This window comes from Ornithorhynchus anatinus, chromosome 3 (genome assembly GCF_004115215.2).
Source record: "Ornithorhynchus anatinus isolate Pmale09 chromosome 3, mOrnAna1.pri.v4, whole genome shotgun sequence".
Lineage (NCBI taxonomy): Eukaryota > Metazoa > Chordata > Mammalia > Monotremata > Ornithorhynchidae > Ornithorhynchus > Ornithorhynchus anatinus.
In genome coordinates, this window is record NC_041730.1 from 98,545,405 (window position 1) to 98,566,923 (window position 21,519).

Genomic DNA, 21,519 nt, shown 5'->3' on the forward strand with positions numbered 1-21,519 from the left:
AAGAAAATGTGACGATTTCAAACGTGTTCTGCCAAATATGTTCACAAGGCTGATCGTGCCAACAAAGTATTAATATTACTTAGTTTTATTTTTGGAAGTTATTAATATTGATTTCATTGTTTGAGAAAATGTAGCTCTTGCTAAATATTTTCTACGACAGATGTTTTCAAAAGGTTACATGACTATGAGATCATAATGGGCTGGTCGATCACTTGGATTTATGAGAACTAAAAAGAATGCATCTTGCAGACTAGTTCTGAATTTTCTTCCAAGCCTTCATGTTTCTGCTCAGAGATCTTTTCTGACAATAGGGAAATGCATTTTCTTTCTGTCAGCGTCCCTTAGAGCCAAGCGCTTGGTTTTATATTAATTAGATATGTTAAAGTATAATAGATTGGCCTTGGGAAATATGGGACGGTAGTTTATAGTCTATCAAGATGCAGCCCTTGAGTGTGAGAGGCTCATAATGAGAACTAGCTGGATACAGATGTCTACATTTCTAAGAACAATTATAGTGGATTGATTTTTGAAGCTTGTGTGTGTGCGCGTATGTGGGTACTTTGTAAAAAAAAAAAAAAAAAAAAAAAAAAGGAAAAGAAAGCCCCGGTAGATGAAAATGTATATAAACTGTTCTCCGTTTGTTTTCAGCGCCAAACCTTAAAGGCCGACCTCGCAAAAAGAAACCGTGCCCACAGAGAAGAGATTCATTAAATGGTGTTAAGGATTCCAACAATAATTCTGATGGCAAAGCTGTTGCCAAGGTACAGTCAATCACTCGGTAGTATTCCTTTCACTGCATCTTTTTTTTTTCTTTTGGTCTCTCTGTCTGCTCCTGTTTCTCAATCCAATTTTAAATTCAGAAGATGACTTTTTGTATCCAAAGCTACGCAGGTTCTCTTTTGGTATCGCTGTTTTGGGAAAGGAGAGACATTTTCATAAGTCAACAGAGAAGCCGCCTACACAGAAGGGTATGGATTGTTAGATAAAGGGCAGTGATTAAGCTTCCAGTCATCTGGTGTTAGATTTCACATTCTGTGACACAATAACATAGTTTACTCAGTGCATATTAAAAATAAACCAGCTGAGCCACCCTCCCTCTTAAAATGCACTTCCAAATATGTTTCAGCGATTAACAGAGGATGAAATTAGAAATGTCTAGAATTAGTCATTGTAATGGTTTTTAAAAAAACATCACCCCCAAATTACATTTGAGTGATATTCAGGGCTTGAGTAAATGGAAGATATTTAGAAAGAAGGCAAAAATTGTGGGCTGGGTCCTTGGTGCGGGCAAAGTGCTTGTACATTCCAAGAGGCTTTGAATAGGGTAGGATTGCAGTATTTAGCTACAGTCTGAGTTAAGGTTGAAGTGTCAGCTTATATTTTTAGACTTATCTCTTCAACTTTTTAAAGGCTTAGGTCACATTTCTGTGGTTCAGCTTCCTTGGGTGTTTGTGTTGAGTTTTTTTAGGTTTCAGAAACACATGGGTAGCCATGGTTCCTGCAGGACCGGGATCAGAACCAGGAGCCTCGTTGTAGGGCAGTTGAGTTGCGAAGGCCAGCGAAGAACACTGACAGGCCTAAAAACGGAGGAGCCCAGGTTCAGTTCCTGAACACCTTAAATATCCTTCAGAGTTTGTTAAGAGATAAATCATCTCCATTCCCGTCCTTTAGCTCTCAACTCCAGAACTTGACTTTCACACAGGGAAGCCCTCTTGCCTTATCCAAGAGCGGCATCCGAGTCCTATCTCGCCGGACAGGCTGGGTTCCTCCGGGATCCCGAGCCGTCAAAGAGAGGAAGGAGAAAAATGGGCATTCTTGATTTTTCCAGTGAAGAGTCGATTAAAGCTCTCCTCCCCGGGGATGCCGTTCATCCTGAAGGGGCAACTTATTCAGAGGGCATGAGAGGAGAGGAAAGGGAATGGCGGTACCTCCAGCCAGATCTCCGAGTTGCCCTGTGGTGGTGACTAGGTAGAGTCTGAGATGAGCGCATGAGGTTGCAAAGAGAGACGTCAGCTGAAACAGGTTCAATCCCTGTGATGTGGTTTTTGCAGGCTCCTGCAAGATACTGTAGAGTTTGGCAAGGCGGTTTCAGGATAGGAGCCCTCTGCAGGGCCAATTCACTGCCAATTCCATGTGTTGGCGGACTGCCTCGTGCCTCTGGAGTGACATCATTTTCGGAGACAGCATGTTCTGTACCTGTGCCCGGCAGAACGTGGGCCCGCCCCATGTCATTTACAGTCACTACCGAAGTATGCAGCCGGGAAGTTCTGTAAAGCACATTACGTTGCTCTAAGATTACATATGAAAATATATATATATGTATCATATATCGATAGTAATAGTAGTAGTAATAATAATAATTATGGTACTTGTTAAGCACTTACTATGTGCCAAGCACTATTCTAAGCGCTGGGGTAAATACAGGTTAGTCAGGGTGGACACAGTCCCTGCCTCACATGGGGCTCTCACTCTTAATCCCCATGTTACCAGTGAGGTAACTGAGGTCCAGAGAAGTGAAGTGACTTGCCCAAGGTCACACAGCAGACATGTGGCAGTGCCGGGATTAGAACCCACGTCCTTCTGACTTTCAGGCCCATGCCCTATCCACTAAGCCACGCTGCTTCTCTTTACTAATAATTACTGTGGTATTCTTTAAGTGCTTACTATGTGCCAAGCACTGTATTAAGCATTGGGGTAGATTTGATTATTATTATTTAGTACTAACATGGTATCTGTTAAGGGTTTAGTATATGTCAAGCGCTGTTCTAAGTGCCGAGGTAGCTACAAGGCCATCGGGTCAGACGCAGTGCCTGTTCCCACATGGGACTCACAGCCCAAGCAGGAGGAAGAACAGGTATTGAATCCCATTTTACATATGAGGAAACTAAGGCACAGAGAAATTAAGGGACTTGCCCAGGGTTATACAGCAGGAAGGTAGCAGATCCACGATTGAAATCCAGGTCCTCTGACTCCCAGGCCCAAGGTCTTTCTACTAGGCCATGCAAGTTTACAACATGCCTGAGACATGGCCATGAGGTTGAGGCCATTTGTGACTGATTTTCTTGGTTAGCTAACTTTTTATCCTTAACTAAGAAAAGAAAACACTGTGTTCCAAGGACCACCCTGCCTCCTAAATCTGGACATTCAGAATTCCTGCCAATCTGTATCACCCTCACGATCTTTCTCTGGGCTTGGTCCCTGAGCATAGGAGAGATGCCTAGGCTCCAGGCCTCCAGGCTCTTCCCTCCTTGTCTGCCGCTAATCAGTCTTGATCGATTAATCGATTGCCCGTCTCACTCCACCCCTGTATGAGCTTTTGGAAACTTTGATTGGGCTCTGGCTCCAGGACCTTGGAGAATGGAATCAATCAGTGCTGTATACTGAGTGCTCACTGTGTGTAGAGCACAGTACTAAGAGCTTAGGACAGTAAGCCGGTTGACACGATCCCTCAGTCCCTGATTTTGTATCAGATGGGAGCCACCCACCTGTTGAGGGTGTCAAGAAGGCATGGAACCAGCTCTGATTCCCCCCTCCTCCCCCATCTACCCCCCCCCCCCAACAACTCCAACCCTGGTTCTCTGCAGCTGGTTGCCTCGGATGGCTCTCACTAAAAGCAGGGATCCTCTGGAATCTAGAACAGAGGGTCAGCAAGGCAAGTCACAGGAAAAGGCCCAAGTCCCAGTTCCCAGAGCAGAGAATGTGTCCCACTACCCATTTCCTGGATTCCCCAGCATTGAGCCAGCTTGCTGTTTCTGCTACTTTCTTAGGACCCTGCGAAGAGATTCTCATTAATGAAATGCAAGAAGATGAGCAGGATAGACACATGAAGGCTGAAAAAGAGTATTTTGATGTTGACCTTGTTGTGGCTTTAAATGTTGTTTTTCCATCATGTCAGGATTTTGCGTTAACATTTTGATGCCAGATTTTTGGTCTTAAAACCTCATATGACTTGCACACCTGTGAATTGAGATTTATTTCATTAAGGCCCTTTTTTTTTTTTAATATTCAGTGAGAGCCAATGACCATCTGGTCTGTTCCCCGTCCTCCCCGTCTCTCCCTCTATCCACCCGGTCTCCAACCATCCTCCTCCTGAGCGGGGAAACAGCAAAGGTTTTTCAGGAGGAATTGGGTTCTTTACGTTCATGAAGAAGAGATCAATTAAAAGCCAATGAAAAATAGGAAGTTTTGTAGAGTAGATGAATATATTTAGATAGGCCAATTGTCTGTAGAAGTTGGAAAAGCTAGTTCTAACTACTGTCATGAAACCTTTCTTTGGAACCCCTCAAAGTTACATTGTGAGAAAGGAAACCTTGTACTCTTGGAAATTCCATATCTTCCATTCCTCATCTGTGATGAAGCTCAGATTTAGTATGTAATAACGATAATAGTAGTTAACTAATAGCTGGAGTAGATCCAATATATGCAGATTAGACACAATCCCTCCCCCACATGTTGGTCACAGTCTGAGGCAGGGAGAACAAGTATTGAATCCCCATTTTATACATGGAGAAACTGAGGCCCAGGGAAGTTGCCCAAGTTCACACCGGAGGCAAGTGGTAGAGTGAGGATTCGAACCCAGATCCTCAGACCCCCACGCCTGTGCTCTTTTCATTAGGCCGTGCCAATGTATGACAGCTGAGTCAGGTTCAAGCAGTCCTTGATCAGAAGACTTGGGTCCTCAGAGATCTCTATCCCAAAACTTTGTCATTATCGAGCATCTACTGGGTGCAGAGCACTTGTTCTAGGCACAAGCAGAGCATATGAAAGAATTAACAGGTGTGATACCTGATTTCAAGGAACTCTCACTCTAGCAGATGAGATAGTGGTCAATCATATTTATTGAGCGCTTACTGTGTGCAGAGCACTGTACTAAGCATTTAAGAGAGTGCAATATAACAGTAGTCACATTCCCTGCCCACAACGAGCTTAGAGCTTAGAGGACTTTAGAAATAAATAGATTAATTTTTCACTGTTAAGTGGAAACACAGCTAATAGATTCATTCATTCAGTTACATTTATTGAGCACTTACTGTGTGCAGAGCACTGTAGTAAGCGCTTGGAAGAGTAAGACACAACAATAGAGAGACACATTGTCTGCCCACAACAAATTTCAGTCTAGAGGAGGAGACAGACATGAATATAAATAAGGAAATTATGTTAGATACAAGTGAATTAATAAAAATAAATTCACAGAGTTATATAATGTAGGCATTGTGTTATGGAAACTAATGAGTAACCCTGGATTCAATAGAAATTGTGAACCTAGGGATAGATTGTTCAGAGATATCACAAGGACAGACATTTTTCACTACAAATTCCTCTGTTATTGTTATGGCAATCATTAGCAGAATGCTTAACACCCCTGCCACTCAATTTTTGTTTTTTTACTCTATTACTGTATTAAATGCTGTAAAATTGTAGAAACACAAAGAATTGTATGGTACAGTAAGGAAAACTGAGGCAGAGACCGGGAAGCATAGCAACATTATACCTTGATGGACACCATGCGCCCAACCAGACCTACTCGTTCCAACTTCCAGATCATGGATCTGGTTATACCAATCAGACTTTTGAATAAGAAGAATAGTCTCTAATTCTTCCATTGTGTTAAATCCAAATCTTATAGTGAAAGCATGTGTTAGAACTGCTTGAATGCTGAAGTGGCTTGGTTTGGGGGATTTGGTCATTTCCCTCTTCCGTCTGACCTGTGGCTCTGCAAACATCTCTTTACTAAGATGTAGGGTCTTCTGAATCCTGGGGTGGTTTGGCGGACAAGTCCCAGGGTCACCAAAGGGTGTAGGTTAGGGTTACGGAAATTCTGCTTCCCTCTGAGTTGGTGCTTATAGATACTACTGATTGATCGAGACTCCTGCAGGAGCCAGAAGTCTCCAGCCCAACCCAGTCTATTCTGAGTGGAGCCCTAGGCCATAGGGTCCAAATCCATTTTGGGATTGAGATGGACCAACATGAGCCTGAAGTAAACAAAGAGTGAGTTTGGGTACCCAAGCTGGGAGCTTTAGACTCCACAATCCAGATAGGAAGCAACCCTCTGCTTAATGACCATACTTAAAGTGAGAGAAAGTGCTTCAGTAATAAGGCCTATTTGTTGTTGTTTCACTTCATTCATTTATTCACTTACATTTACTGAGAGCTTACTGTGTGCATAACACTGTACTAAGTTCGTGGAAAGTACAGTACAACGGTAGAGAGAGACAATCCCTGCTCACAACGGGCTTACAGTCTTGAAGGGGAGGAGACAGACGTCAAAACAAGTAAACAGGCATCAATATAAATAAATAGAATTATAGATATATACATAAGTGCTGTGGGGGGAGGGATGGGGGGAAGAGCTAAGGGAGCGATTCGAGTGATGCGGAAGGGAAGGGGAGCTAAGGAAAAGGAGGCTTAGTCTGGAGGAGGTGGGCCTTCAGTAGTGCTTCACAATGGCTTTTTCACTTCAGTGCCACATCTCCTGCCAAAGTCTCGCTGGGCCATAATAGGGGAGGGGCAGCTCGGCCTAGTGGATAGAGCCCGAGCCTGGGAGTCAGGAGGTCACGGGTTCTCATCCCGGCTCCACGACTTGTCTGCCGTGTGACCTTGGGCAAGTCACTTTACTTCTCTGTGCCTCTCTTCCCTCATCTGCAAAATGGGGATTGAGACTGTGAGCCCCATGTGGGACAGGAACTCTGTCTACCCCAATTGGCTTGTATCTACCTCAGCACCTAGTACAGTACCTGGCACATAGTAAATGCGTAACAGATACCACATTTACTATCAAGTGCTTAGTACAGTGCTCTGCACATAGTAAGCACTCAATGAATAAGATTGAATGGATACCACTGGCCAAGCCATAAGACTCCGGGACCAGCTTGTGCAAGCCTCTAAAGGTCAGTCCAAGGCACTTTTTGTTACTTGGGGTCCCCTTTGATCAAGCAGATGCATCATGGTGTAGGGGAAAGAGCAAAGGGCTGGGTTCTAATTCCAGTTCTGCTTCTTGCCAGCCATGCGAACTAGGGCGAGTGACTTTTCTGTGCCTTAGACTGTCATACCCATATTGGGCAGGTACTGTGTTTGACTTTAATGATGGTATTTGGTAGGCCTTTACTCTGTGTCAGACACTGTTCTAAGCACTGGGGTGGAAACAAGCAAATGGGATTGGACACTGTCCCTGTCCCATGTGGGGCTCACAGTCTCAATCCCCATTTTCCAGATGAAGTAACTGAGGCCCAGAGAAGTGAAATGACTTGCCCAAGGTCACAAGGAAGACAAGTGGCAGAGCAGGGATTAGAACCCATGACCTTCTGACTCCGGGGCCCGTGCTCTGTCCACTAAGCCATGCTGCTTCTCAGACTCGATGTGACTTGATTATCTTGTATCTACCCCAGTGCTTAGAAGAGTTCAAGTTGTACAGTAATAATAATAATGATGATGGTATTTGTTAAGCACTTACTATGTGCCAAACACTGTTCTAAGCGCTGGAGCACTTAGCCCACAATTATTATTATAATCAGAATTTTTCTCTTGCTTTAGAGCACCCTCTTTAGGAACAGCAGCCCCCACTTCCCCCAACAGAGGTATTTAGTGGAAATTGCTAGCTTTGCTGAACACATTCATATCAGCCAAGAGTCTCCTATAAACTTACAATTATTGCATGAGGTTTTAGTCCAGTTGACGGCAGTGTGTGTGGAGTTATGGTAAGCGGCTATGAGCTGAAAGATGGAAATTGGGATCTTTCCAAGGTAAAGTAAAAGGATGGACTAGTCTTAGTCCTCTCAGAAACCATCTCATGAGAAACATAAAAGCAGGGTCGATCTAGCGGGAAGGAGGAAAAGTATCAGAAAATAGAAAACATTTGCAGTCTCACGCATTGGACAGTGGATTTATGAGACTGACCTTAAAATGGATAATTGTTCAAGATTGTCATGGTCTTCTTGACATGGTGGTCCGCGGATGAGGAAAATGTTCACGTGGGGTTGACTTCTTTGTCTCCAACCCGGAATTTGCCCAATAAACCTAGGAACATTTTGTTCATTGTGGAGTCCATGCAATTTTTGGATATCGTGGTAACTACCTTTGCTCTGTATCTTAAGCCTGTGGCTGTGTGCCTTTAACAATCAGACTCCTCCCAAATCTGTCTCCATTTGTATTCTTTCTTTCTCTCATTGTGTAATAGATAAAAATCAAATTGCCTTTCTACATTCCAAATTTCATGTGCACTTTATTTTTAACTTTGCACATATGTAAATCACCGTTTTAAATCCTAGACTCTCTATTGCCTTGAACTTGATTAAAATGTGTTTCTAAATTGCAAGTTTTGACTGGAAACTTAATATTTAAAAGATGATTCCCAGACTATAGTCAGATGCAGATTACAGACTGGAATTAATTTATGATTTAAATGAAGTCTTGAAAATTATAGATTCATACTGGAAATTAAGATCCAAGTGGTGACATTGAAATTGTATACAATGCAAATATTATGTGGTGTAAGTTTCTGTGTTATTTTACAAGGATCTGGAGTTTGGAAAAAAGAAAGTAATAGATCTACAGTGAAAAATGGTTTAATCACAGTACAACGGCCTCTTAAAAAATTAAAATCTGACCAAAAGGCACTGCTCAATAAGTTGCAATTGTAGGAAGTATTATTTTCCAGTACCAGGCAAAAGGATATTAAACAATTCAGCAAAATTACTCTAGGGGGTAAGTGATAAATAAAACTCTAAACAGGATATGTATCCATTTAATAAATAGTCATGGCCTTGTACATGTGTAGTGTTGGGGAAAAAAATGGTTTTTATTTTATAAATGAAACTAGCAAATCTGAGGGAATGCAGAATGAGAGGGACAGCTTTATTTGTAACATTTTCCCTTTGTTCATCCCTCTTCTTTTCCCATAAAGATGTGGGCAAGTGGAAAGCGAATATGAAAATATTTGGGTTATAGAAGTTTCCCATAGAATCATTTAGCCTGAAAATCTGACTCTTGGTGCTTTCTCTTTTCACAATTAAAAGAGGGAAGGTTTGCAACCTGATGATATATTGAACAGTCATCAAAGGCCGCTCATAGCTCATGTCAGTGAGGAAGAAACATTAGGTCATCTTCTCAATATGTGAACTTCCATACCTGTCCAAGGAGTTGGGCTAGAAGAATATGGCACAGTGCACCAGTATTATTTATTTCCTGAGCTTTCCACAAGCCATCTATAGGTTCTGAGCTGATTTCTTCATTAAAATAAAGTAATCGAGAAGCAGTGTGGCCTAGGAGGAAAGAACACAGGCCTGGGATTGAGGGAACCTGGGTTCTAAAACCCCTTTTGCTACTTGTCTGCTTTGTGAACTTGGGCAAGGCACTTAACTTCTCTGTGCCTCTGTTTCTTCACCTGTAAAATAGGGATTCAATACCTGTTCTCCCTTCCCTCTAGACTGGAAGCTCACTTTGGGTGGGGAATATGTCTGCTTATTCCTATATAGGACTCTCCCAAGCACTTGTGAATGAATGAATCTAGACTTTGAGCCTCATATTGGACAAGGACTGTGTCCTCTACATGATTATCTTGTATTTCCTCCAGTGCTTAATGCATTGGTTGACACATAGTAAATGCTTAACAAATACCATTATCATTATTATTAATAATGAAAATTTTATCCTCATGGTTGATTAAAAGCAAAAGCATAACACATATCGAAATATAAAGCATCTCTTACCTGCTGCATGGGAATCCAGTTTTCACAATCGGGGAGTCAGTCAGTCATATTTATTGAACACTTCCTGTGTGCAGAGCACTGTACTAAGCGCTAAAGAGAGGACCGTATAACAATAAGCAGACACATTCCCTGCCCACAAGGAGCTTACAGTCTAGAAGGGGATACAGACAGTAATCTAAATAAATCAATTACAGATGTGTACATAAGAGCTGTGGGGCTGGGAGGAGGGATGACTAAAGGGAACAGTGACTCAGAGGGAATGGAAGCAGAGGAAAGGAGGGCTTAGGCAGGAAAGGTCTCATGGAGGAGATGTGCCCTCAATAAAGTAAATCTCCAAGGGTAGTGTCCATGAAGGGGCCCAGATCAGGCATATTTGACAAATGAGATGGTTTTATTCTCTCCCAACTAAGGCAAAACCAGCCCAGTTCCATTTTCTTAACTTCCGTAAGGTTCCTGATCTCACTGACTTTTCTTGCATAGTTTTTCAGAGGTTGCTGCAAAAGGCATAAAGGGAGTTAATGGCTTGGGTAGGACCCAGGAAACATGGAGGCTGTATGGGCATCTCACTCGTCAAAGTGACGGTCTCTTTAAAAAATGAAACAAAGAGGCATTGGGATCTGGGAAAGATTTTCAGCGGAAGACCACAGTGTTTTAAGTGGATAGCCCCATAAAAATGTAACCATTCACACATTTGGGGAAGGACAGGTTCTGCTTGGCTAAATGTCATTTTGGACAGCTAGCTTTTTTAGATGGAATGGATTGTCTCAGTCCACTCTGCTTGATGAAAATTTTGGCCTCAGCTCTGAACGAAAGGTCCAGAACTGTTCCACGTCCAGATTTGATGTGGTGTATTTTCCTTTTCCAGGTGAAATGTGAAGCCAAAGCAACTTTGGCCAAGCCCAAGACCAACCATAATAACTGTAAGAAAGGCTTGAGCGAAGACAAATCGAAGGTTGCCATTGGTGAAGAATGCAGGGCAGATGAACAGGCATTTCTCGTGGCACTTTATAAATACATGAAAGAAAGAAAAACACCAATAGAACGAATTCCCTATTTAGGTTTCAAACAGAGTAAGTATACTTTTGTGTTCCTATTTCTTTTGCCATTTCTAAAATTGTTCAGGTCCTTCATGAAAAGCATTTTCACACAGATTATTTGAAAAACCCGATTTTAGGTTAAGTGACTTGTGTTTATACTGGAGCTATACATTTCCTATGGCAGGCACTGATCTCTTCCCTCTAGATTTACATCTCTCCCTTTTGGGGCAGTTGCTGTGAGATATTTATAGGCTTAAATCCACTGATTATGACTGGAAATAGGCATGTTGAAAGTTTCTAGTTTTCTGTTTTGTCAATCTGCAGCAACCTAAATGCCTTTCTTCTGAGATAATAATATGACGTAGCTTTATTATGCACAGATGTTGCCTGTGAAAAGACAGATATTAAAGGAAGACATTTAAAGGTGGTCAGAACAGTCACAAAGGGAAAGCATGTTTTCCCAGCTCAAAATGTGTGTATAGATAACAAATAGCTGACTTCAGAAGACACAAGAAATCCACAGTATTGAACATAGAAGGGCATATTTAAAATGCTCTGACAGGTAAATTTCAAATGCTGTGGAGTTTCTTGTGGCTGATGGAAAAACCAGAGCCGATGAGAAAGACAGAATCCTGTAAAGGAAGAGAGGAAACACAGCACTCTTTTTGATTTTCAAACTGTAAATTTTGCCAGTGGATTCAGTGTGCCCAGAGAGAAGAATCCATGGTTGAAATATTATTTCCCTAAACGCATCTTCTGAGATGAAAACCATGTGTTATTTTGATGAAGAATGTCAAACCTGTATGTTTTACATAACAATTTACATACCTAATAGCGATTGGCACTGATTGCACCAGAACTCTAGCAGCCATTATAAACTTATATAACTACGAATGATTACAATGTTTGTCTGAAAACTGGTTGCTTGAAATAGAAGTAAAATTAATGTACTATGAACAGCTTTGTTGCATTATGCATTGGTTCAGATTAAATCAAGGCCTAAGCAAAGCTCCTGATGGCTTTGAAACAGAACAGGGTTCAATGAGGCTTTGAGAACGTTTTGTGTCAAAGACCACTTCTTGATTTTCATTTTATTCTTCAGCCCCCTAGTAAGAAATTACTTGAAGTTCAAAAATATTTCTAATCTACCCAGTGTTCTGGCCATGTCATGTTCCGTGCTATTTTGCTCAAATGAACAGAGGTTGTTAGCAGTTAGGTATATTTGCTTAACATCATAAATATGTGCAAACATGGCAAAGAAAACCTTGAAAAAAGAAATTGCAGACCCAAATGAGTTTGTGGATTGAGCCAGTACACCCGCAATTCACCTTTCAATTCCTCTGTGAACGAATACTTTCTGCCCTCTGTGATCTGCTCCATTATTTCAGACCCTAGTTTGAAATATGTGTGTATGTGCAGTGGAAGTCACCAAACTCTTCTGAAATATAGAATGGCCCTTTAATATGGTAGAGCCATCAGTTATTTTATTTTAAGAGTAATGCCACATTAAAAGATATGTAATATATTGATTATGGGAGTTCTTAACTGAGAGGAGATAATGTATTATGGCTTAATCAATGGATTCTTTATACTAGCCCAGTGCTGAACTCTGTTTTGAAAATAATAGGCTTTTTTCTAAGGACGATTGAGTGATAGCCAAAGACCTAAAACTATTCTGTGTTTCTTATCCTGAAAGCAATATCATTCTGCAGCTCTATTAATTGGCCATAAGAAATATTTTAAGAGCAGTATATCTTGATGTTAAATCGTTTCCCACAAATATATCTCTCTGGGGTGTTTTAGCATTTCGGGTTCTCTCATTGGAAAATAAATGTTTGATTGACGATATTTTGAAATATGTTAATGCAATGCTTATCTAAATACTTATTGTCCCTCTAACAGTTAACCTTTGGACTATGTTTCAAGCTGCTCAAAAACTGGGAGGATATGAAACAGTAAGTGTTTAAGTAACTTAAATGAAATAATTGTGCAATCTAACTTTCCCCAGTTTGACAAAAATGGAGAAAATGCAAAAGCAAACAATCATTTTGCCTGTACACACTGGAGGTTTATTGGGTCGCTCTTGGAAATGGTCCCAATTAGTTCCAGGTTTGGCAAAATTGTAAACTTGTCGTAAAAACTACAAGTGGAAAACATATGTAACTCTTCCTTGTCAAGGAAATTAGTTGGGTCTGTAATTTTTTCCCATGTTGAGAAAGGGCTATTATTGTACAACAAGCCAAGATTGCATAAAAGAAATTTCACTTGGCAACATACCTGACATCTGTTCATGTCTAATATGGGAAGTGTATTAAAGGCTTTCAAAAGTAATCAGTATTGGCCATTAAGGAACAGAATACAACAGGATCTTCTCCTATTGCTAGGGCAAAAAGGAAAAAAGAAGCTTTATTAGACAGGGGTCAATACCAAATAAACAGGAAGTTATCAAAGTAATTCAGAAAAAAAGTCTCTGACACTTTTTATGAGCTAACTCTATCTGACATGAACAGTTTATTTTTAGCTCACAAGAAAATTGGATGCCCATGGATTTTACAGCATGTATTTTGAACCAATAAAATGTTAGAGCAACAAATTTTGATTAAAATCTTGAAATAGAAGAAAGAGCTGCATTAATATAGCACATAGAGATGACATCTGCAATAAAACCAATTGACATAAGATGTCGTCATTGGAAATATTTTCTTTGCACAATATGATCTGATTAAGTTGTACAGTTTTTACTGCAATTGAATAAGAAATTATTTTTTTGTTTCCTTAAAAAGTAATCTGGATTATCTCTACTCTAGTAAAATGACAATAAGACACAAAATCAAGAAAATGAAATTCATTTTAGCTTAAATGTAATAACCAGTATGTTTGCCAGATAAAGTATACTGCTCCGTAAACTAATATAATAGTTTGATGTAATAGGCTTGGGGGCCAGGGGGAGGGAGGAGAAGATGATAGGTTTTATGTGGCACAGAATATCATTTACCCTAGATATGTTTGCTGTATATTTTGACTTGGTCTCTTTTCATGTGTGTGTATGTGTGCATGTATCGATTTTATTTTCCCTATGGTATGTGTTTCTTGAGAGGTGAATATAGTTTTTGTATTAAAACACAGATTAAGTATGTTTCCTAGACCTTTATGAATTGCAGCCACCATGCCCTTTGTAAAGTGACTCTGTATGAGTCTAAACCTACAGAGGTTATATGTACTTGTGTATTTATCTATCTACGTGTAATTCTGACATACAGAGTTGAGGCTTTTGATGGGCCTAGGGAATAGCTGCTCATGGCATCTCGTTAGATCAGGGGTTAGCCAGATCCACCAGTATACCCTTTAAGAAATCAGTCAGTCAGTCCTTCATATTTACTGAGTGCTTACCGTGTGCAGACCACTGTACTAAGCACTTGGGAGAGTACATTATAACAGAGTTCATAGACACACTCCTTGCTCTCAACAAACTGACAGTCTAGCACTGCCCCTTCTCTTCTATGATGCCTTTGCACTTTGATATTCATCCCAGCCCCATGGTACTTATGTATAAGACTTTGTACAAAGTCTTATACCTTACAGTTTCCCTTATCTGTAATTTATTTTAATGCCGCTCTCTCCCTGTGGATTCTAAGCTCCTTGTGGGCAGGGATTCTGTCTACCAGTTTTATTGTATTGTGCTTTTCCAAGACTTATACAGGCCCTGGACGCAGTAAGCGCTCAGTAAATACTATATATGGATTGATTGATGGAAGGACGATGTTTTAGCTTGAGAGGTGTAGGGAATCACTTGTATCACATTACAGGAGAAGTGATATCTGTTGAGCACCTACTGATTTCAAAGCACTGTACTCTCCCCAATCTCTCCACCTTCAAAGCCTGATTATAATCACATCTCCTCCGGGAAGCCTTTCCCGATTAAGTCCTCTTTTATCTTACTCCCTCTTCCTTCAGCGTTGTCTATTTTCACTTGACATACCCTCGATATGCCCTTTCAGCCCTACAACACTTAAGTACGCATCTCGTAATTCATATTTATATTAATGTCTGCCTCCCCCTCTAGACCCTAAACTCCTTTTAAAGCTCTGTTGTATCGTACTCTCACAGCACTTAGTAGAGTTTCTGCACAAAATAAGTGCTCAGTAAGTGTCGTCAATTGATTGGTTGATAGTAAACACTTAGGAAAGTAGACAAAAACAAAAGACACTTTCCTTGCCCACATGGAGCTCACCACATAATGGAGATAGTCCCCACCCATGTGAGAAGAGTGAGTGTGAAATCTTCACTAATTGGGGTGAGAAATACCACTCTTATTGGCTTTCATCCATGTTTTCACCCCTTCAGGCAGGACTTCACTGACCCAGCAAGTTCAGGCTGCCTTGGTTCAGCCCTATTTTAAGGTACAAGGCCGTAGCCATGCTCAAGTCTCCATTCTTGGGAACAGATATAAATTGCTCATATTAAAATTGAATCCCATTCCTTCTTGATCTGTCCAAGTGATAGTCATCGTAGTTTGAGATATTTGAATCTCCCCATGAACTGGTTTTGGGATTACTAGGTATATTCATGGGCATTTCCCCAGGATCTGTTGCTGCAGGGTAGGCCACAGTACCTTACTATCAAGATTGAAAATGCCTTGATTTTTTTTCTTGATTTCTGTAGAAAATATGTTTAATGTGAACTCATGCAAGAGACAGAAAGGAACTGATGAAAGAAAATACAGGCAGCCTTGAGGAATCCACAAGTGTAAAACTTTGAGAGAGCTTTAGCTGTTCTGTTTCTAACTCATGTGATGGGATAGAGACATCTCCCTGGAATCTGTCCTGGTTATAAAATAAGCCATTTTAATTGGCTTGTTTTTGTTCGTGGTTATAAACTATTTCAAAACTTCTGGTTTGAGTTTCATATTGTGGGATCATCTTGTTTTAGTCCTTCACATCCCTCAGATTGAATGACAAATTTAAAGACAGACGGTATTTGATTCCAACCTTTATGTTCTCCAACTTGTAGCCTAAGCACAATTCCCAGTGGCCTCTTGCTCTAGATCTGGTAATGGATGCGTTATCTGCAAATCCTTACGTTGAGAAGCCACAAATGAATTTGGATAGATTTAATTTTCCGCAAAAATAATTCATTGGAACTAAAGGGAAGACTGTCAGTTGCACGCTCACTTCACAGCCACTTCAGACTTTTCCTTCTGATTGTGTTGAAGGGAGCACAGAGCCAGTGGATGGTCAAGGCTGGAGCGAGGATGCTCTCAGAGGCCCAATCCACCCCTCACTTCAGTCGTGGGGTCGAAACGATTATCCTCCAGAAAATCCCTCGGTCGGTATGAGAGCCTGATCCTTCTTTTGGCTGCGGTGTGATGAAGAGTCAAAAACTGACAAGAGGATGTTGAGTGAACCACTTAATAGATTCCCAGACTGGGGACATTGAGATGAGGACAGTCAACACCATGTCCTAAGGCCTTCAGTGAGCTCACCTCTTATCACGACTAAAAAAGCTTCAATTCTCTGAACCAGTATTGTCCATGTGATGTCCGGGACTGACATCATTCTTGTGACATGCACCAAATAAGACCTCGGTTCTCTGGGCAGACAAACCTCTTGCTTAATTTGAAATTCCCTGGGCCAGAAATGATGTCATGCAATTTTGAAAGGCTAGAGTTCCTGGAGTGCTACCAGGAAAAAAAAAAGGCATTTTCCTTGAATACAGTTAAGGCTTCAAGGTGTCCTGAGCAATGCTGTTTGGGAGAGATCAACTGGGGAAGTGACGTCATTCCGCTGTCACTGAATTTCCTGAGTCAGGCTCGGCCGGTTCAGGTCCCCACCTCACTACCAGAAACGCTTCTCTTTGCTCACTGGGCCTCAGGAGCCTGATGGGCCATGAGATCTGCTGCTTCTTGAGGAGGTCTGTGCTGCTTCCGCCATCCCCCCAGGGTTGGTTAGGGTCTTACGGCAACCAGTCAGTTGTCACGGAGGCTAGTGGAAAGTATTTTGCGAGAGTCTTCCTGTGCCAAAGAAATAACTGGTGTTAATCCAGACTACTTGAATCTTCCACCAGTCCTGATTAATCAGTTAATCAATCTCTCTCTCTCTCTCTTTCACACACACACACACACACGTGCACACACACACACACACACAGCGATAACTGTACCTGTGAATTTGTCATCAGTGTGACGAATGGCTCCCTTTAGCTACCTAAGCCCATAACACATGAGTTATTGCCTTAGTTCAAATTCATTCACTCATTCAGTCATATTTATTGAGCACTTACTGGGTGCAGAGCACTGTATTTTGCACTTGGAAAGTACAATTCAGCAGTAAAGAGAGACAGTCCCTGCCCACAGCGAGTTTAAATTGGCCCTTGAGGTGGTTTTTGTGTAATGAATCTTGAGAAAGTTGTCCAAAAACATTTCTCTCTACCTCCCTTAAATGGGGAGAGACTGATGCTCGAAGACCCTGGTACTTTGGAAAATCGCAGTATGATATAAAACCAGCAAGAACTTAATAGACAGCTGATGGGAGCAAAGAGCTTGGGGATATAATAAAAGAAGAAAATTGCGCACTTTGAACATTTGCAGAAGCAGAATCTAAAGAGATTTTTAACATACATAGATGTGAAGGGCTTGATCCCCACTGGGACCACCAGATAAACTCTCTCTTGAGACAGGGGGATGTTAGCTATCATGAAGCCTCCTCATACAAATCTTTTTCCTAATTAAAAAAATATGTCATTGAGGCAATTAGTGCTCTACTACTATTAGTAAACTTGGCTTTTAATGGCATCTTCCAGGAGGAATGACAGATAAACCTCAGTCCTGCACAGAGGAATTAATTAGAGTGTTAGTGACTTGAACAGAGCCACTCCTGCTGTCTTGTCCCTGCCAATCAATGAGCAAGTAGGTGTCGGGGGTGAAACACATTGAGAAATGTATGTGTGGTCTTGGCCCAAATTAGCCAGCTTCAGACAGCCAGGACTGGAACCCAGGCCTCCTGATTCTCAGAGCAGTACTCTTTCCACCTGACCGTCAGCAAGGCTAAACTTGCCTTTTAATTAACATAAAGCCACTCCGCTCCTGCATTTTACTATTAAAACTCATAGCCTAGAGTTTTAATTCAACATAGCCCCTTCTTAACCATAAAACTGCCATCGTATACCCTGAACCATAGATCATATGTTTTATATTTGTATACGTTTAAATAAGTACGGACTTATTTTTGAGTGGCTCTCTCCTAAAGCCCCCTGTGTTAAAGTGACCCAGGAACTCAGAACAGGGCAACTAACCCATTTTTATGCTCTCGTTGGGGAAAGAGGTAGGTTTTGCCATAGATGTGGTCAGGGCTTGTTCAAGGATCCTGGGCTCGACACCGTGAAGCAGTGAAAACTCAGATAATCTTGCCAGAACTCCTGTCTTCACTCCAGATGAAATCTTATTAACAGGATTTGTGATTAAATATACAATTCTATTTGAAAACCTCTCCACTTAGCAGAGGAGGCAAGTACAGATTCCCTAGTCAGCATTGCCAGCACGTATTAACGCCCAGGGATGCTAAAAATGACGTCAGCTGACAGCTTCAGCTCACCCTGAACAGGATTCTCCCCATCTTTATCAATGCATTACTCCTCCTCAGTGTCTTTTTCAAGGCTATGTGTACTTTAATAGAGCGCTCAGTAATTTCTGGCAAATCTAAGTTAATTAACCCCACACACCCAAGAATAAAAACTCATCCAGTTTTATTTGTGGTATTCTGCTGTTGGAGCTGGAGTTCAACCTCTCAGAATGGGGATGCGATTTATGCCTATGTCTAGTCTGGGAGGTAATAAAAGAAGAGTGAAGAAAGGGTTAGGAGACAGGACATTTGTATAGGGAGCACAGAAATCCAAGGGAAGTTGACCAAGAAAGATGGCATACATACAGAGAATGCTAGGGAACCTTTCAGCTAAAGAGTTGGTCTAAAAAGGCGGTTAAGTAAGGCAAGCAGGGTGGTATTTTTCCTTTTGGCTTTTGAGTGTACCACTCAGATAGTACTTTGTTCCTGCCCTGGGAGAAGACAGAAGGCCAAAATCGAAAATGGAGAACTAAAAAAACTTTTATAAGGACATAACACACTTGCTAGAAACCAAGGTATCAAAAACAAATAAGTAAGTAGATTAGTCTCAACCTACTTCTGGAAGGTTTGACTTGCTATGACTTTCCCATGGGAGATAATAAAACTGGATGCCTGCTTCAAAATGGGCCCAATAGCTGAGCCCCCAAAGCAGAAGGGCAGAAGAATGCATACACATTCATTGCATCACGAAAGGTCTGCTGCCAGTTTCCCGTGATCCAAGGAATTGTGCCATAGTTCTGAAGCATACATGTAGGGCCCCAGAAGTTTGGTTAGGACAAATTGTGTCATTTCTTCTTAGTTTCCTTCCTTCCAACAGTCTTTGAGAAGAAAGAGTCCTGGTAAATAGAAGAATCAGGTCACAGTAAATTTTTCTCTTTAAACAGGTTGGAAAAGAATGGTAGTTAAAATAAATTCCTTATTAACAGGCATATTTTAAGTTCTGATTATTGTAAACTAAACCCTCCTATGAATAAAGGAGGATATTAATTTTAATTTTACCTGCTGGTAGAAGAGGGAGAGGGTGATTTCTAATAAAGCCTCACGAGACAAAGAGCTTTGAGACTATTTCCCAGGGAATTTAACAATACTAAATAACATATTGTCTCAAGGCCTACTTTTGCTTGTTGAAAAGGTTTTATGAAAATGAACGGTTTCTTTTTATGTGAAGCAGGAAAGCCACCATTTACCCTATAATATCTAACCACCCATCTCCTCCCCTTTAGATTACAATTACAGAGCTCAGATTGCAAGTTGCGATATTTATTTTCTTCCTGATTGCTGCCTTTAGCTCCGTAGTGAACTTCACTGGTGCCTCTGTGGGATTCGCTAAAGAAGTCTCTGTCTCTCGGGACCCACAACACCCCTGGAAATGGAAGCCCCCACTTCTCCTGCCCCCTCCCCCCCAATTTCAGTGACAGTTTTTCACCAACTCTGCTTAGGAACATTTTATAGGGAACTGAGAGCATTTACCCTTTCTTCCTTATTTCATAGAAACCTTAGACATGCAGAGATGTACTAATGACGTGGTTTCCCTAAACTATTCTTTTACCAGATTGTCCATCTGTTATTTTGTAGAATCTTAATTTCTGTGCAGAATACAAAACTGTGGAATGCAATTCAATATATTGCAAGATGCTAACTTTTCTGCCCTTGGCCAGGGAAACCCACAGTTCTCTTAGTATCAGTAGAGGATGTTTAGATTTGTTTGTGTTGGATGTATATGTTTTCCTGACCTAGGCAGATAAAAATATAGTGTTACCGACTACAGTTTTGTTTTGGTGGACTTAAGAAGAGGCAAGGAAATACAGTCTGTGATGGTAGGAATTCCACAACCAATGTGATTTCCCTGATTCGTTTAAAATCACAAGTTGATCTATGTTTGTGCTGAGTTCGGGTTTCGTTTGGGTCCTTTTTCTTGTGCCCTTAGGGGTGATTTACAGAGGATGGTGATGAATGAACATGGAGACATTTAGCTGTTGTGGTCTATGAGATGTCTTGAATGATGCTCTGATATAGTAGCAGGAAGCAGAATTCACATTTCTAGGACAGAATGGTTTGAATGGAATTGTAAAAAAAAAACAAAACCCACCAGAAGCAAAACTTAAGACCACTATGCATTCATGCCCTGGCTGCTCCAGGCCTCTTGAAAAGAAACTGTTCTAAGTGTTGCCTAGTCTGGGCACGCCGATGCTGTTGAATCTCTAAAGATAGAAGATTACACTCTTCATTGCCATTTTTGCAGATAACAGCTCGTCGACAGTGGAAACATATTTATGATGAATTAGGTGGGAATCCTGGGAGCACAAGCGCTGCTACATGTACTCGCAGACATTATGAAAGGTAAGACATTTAATCCAAGCATTTGTTTAATAGGATGGTAATTTGCAGAAGCCTTGGGTCAAAGGTGAGAGAGAGAGAGAGAGAGAGGAAGGACGAAGACCACTGAAGACACAGCAAATCTCTCTCCAGCACTTGGATTAACATAACGCCCAGTAATTTCAACATGAGCATGTCGTTCTAAGGTCACACATCCTAAAATAAGGTGTTCATCTGTTTTGGCTTACATGGAATCTGTCTTGAAAAAATCTCGTTTTCTTAGGATGGCATTTGGCCCCCCACAGTTGTGTCTGGGGCCGGTAGCCGAGAAGATGGCCTCTTGAAAAATTAGGTGGAGGACTTTATTAGCTTAAGGCAAATGGCCATTAGTATCTGATATTTGTACACTACATTCTTCTCTACCATGGGAGTTGGGTCAATGATAGATGCCACGATAAGGAAAACTTGCACTGAAATACACTCTCCTTGACCCAAAACACCTGAAATCTGTGCTGAAATAATTCTTCTGTTACCAACACTGCATCGTGTTGTCCCCGATGCAACATTTGGAAAACAACTTTCTATCCATAACGCATAGCATTTAGTATTTAAGGCCAAGTCCAAAAATCAGCCTGAAATATTCAGAATGCATTTTAGGGTGGCGTTACTCTGATCGTTTCGTTGTTTAAATGTAGTTTCTAAAGCCTTACTCGAGAGGCAAGGAATCCTACCTAGCTATGAAAAGTCTTTAAAGGAGTTGTCCCTTCCCTTCGGGTATTGTTGGTCTGGGGAGATGCATTTATACAGTAAATGCTTTTGAGCCAGGTTTCTGTTACATTGTGCCTT

The 21,519-nt window shown here is 41.1% G+C and overlaps 1 protein-coding gene across 5 annotated transcripts in view; it reads left to right on the top strand.

Moving 5' to 3' along the window:
• ARID5B (AT-rich interaction domain 5B) overlaps nucleotides 1-21,519 on the top strand; it is a 160,612-nt gene that overhangs the window by 114,122 nt on the left and 24,971 nt on the right. For 4 of the 5 annotated variants that reach the window (XM_001510035.4, XM_029059591.2, XM_039911545.1 and 1 more), the window contains 4 exons: nucleotides 649-761; nucleotides 10,570-10,774; nucleotides 12,644-12,696; nucleotides 20,600-20,697. In XM_001510035.4, coding sequence (XP_001510085.2) covers nucleotides 649-761; nucleotides 10,570-10,774; nucleotides 12,644-12,696; nucleotides 20,600-20,697 — 469 coding nt within the window. The remainder of the gene's footprint in view (nucleotides 1-648; nucleotides 762-10,569; nucleotides 10,775-12,643; nucleotides 12,697-20,599; nucleotides 20,698-21,519) is intronic. The other variant, XM_029059590.2, reaches the window with a different exon arrangement.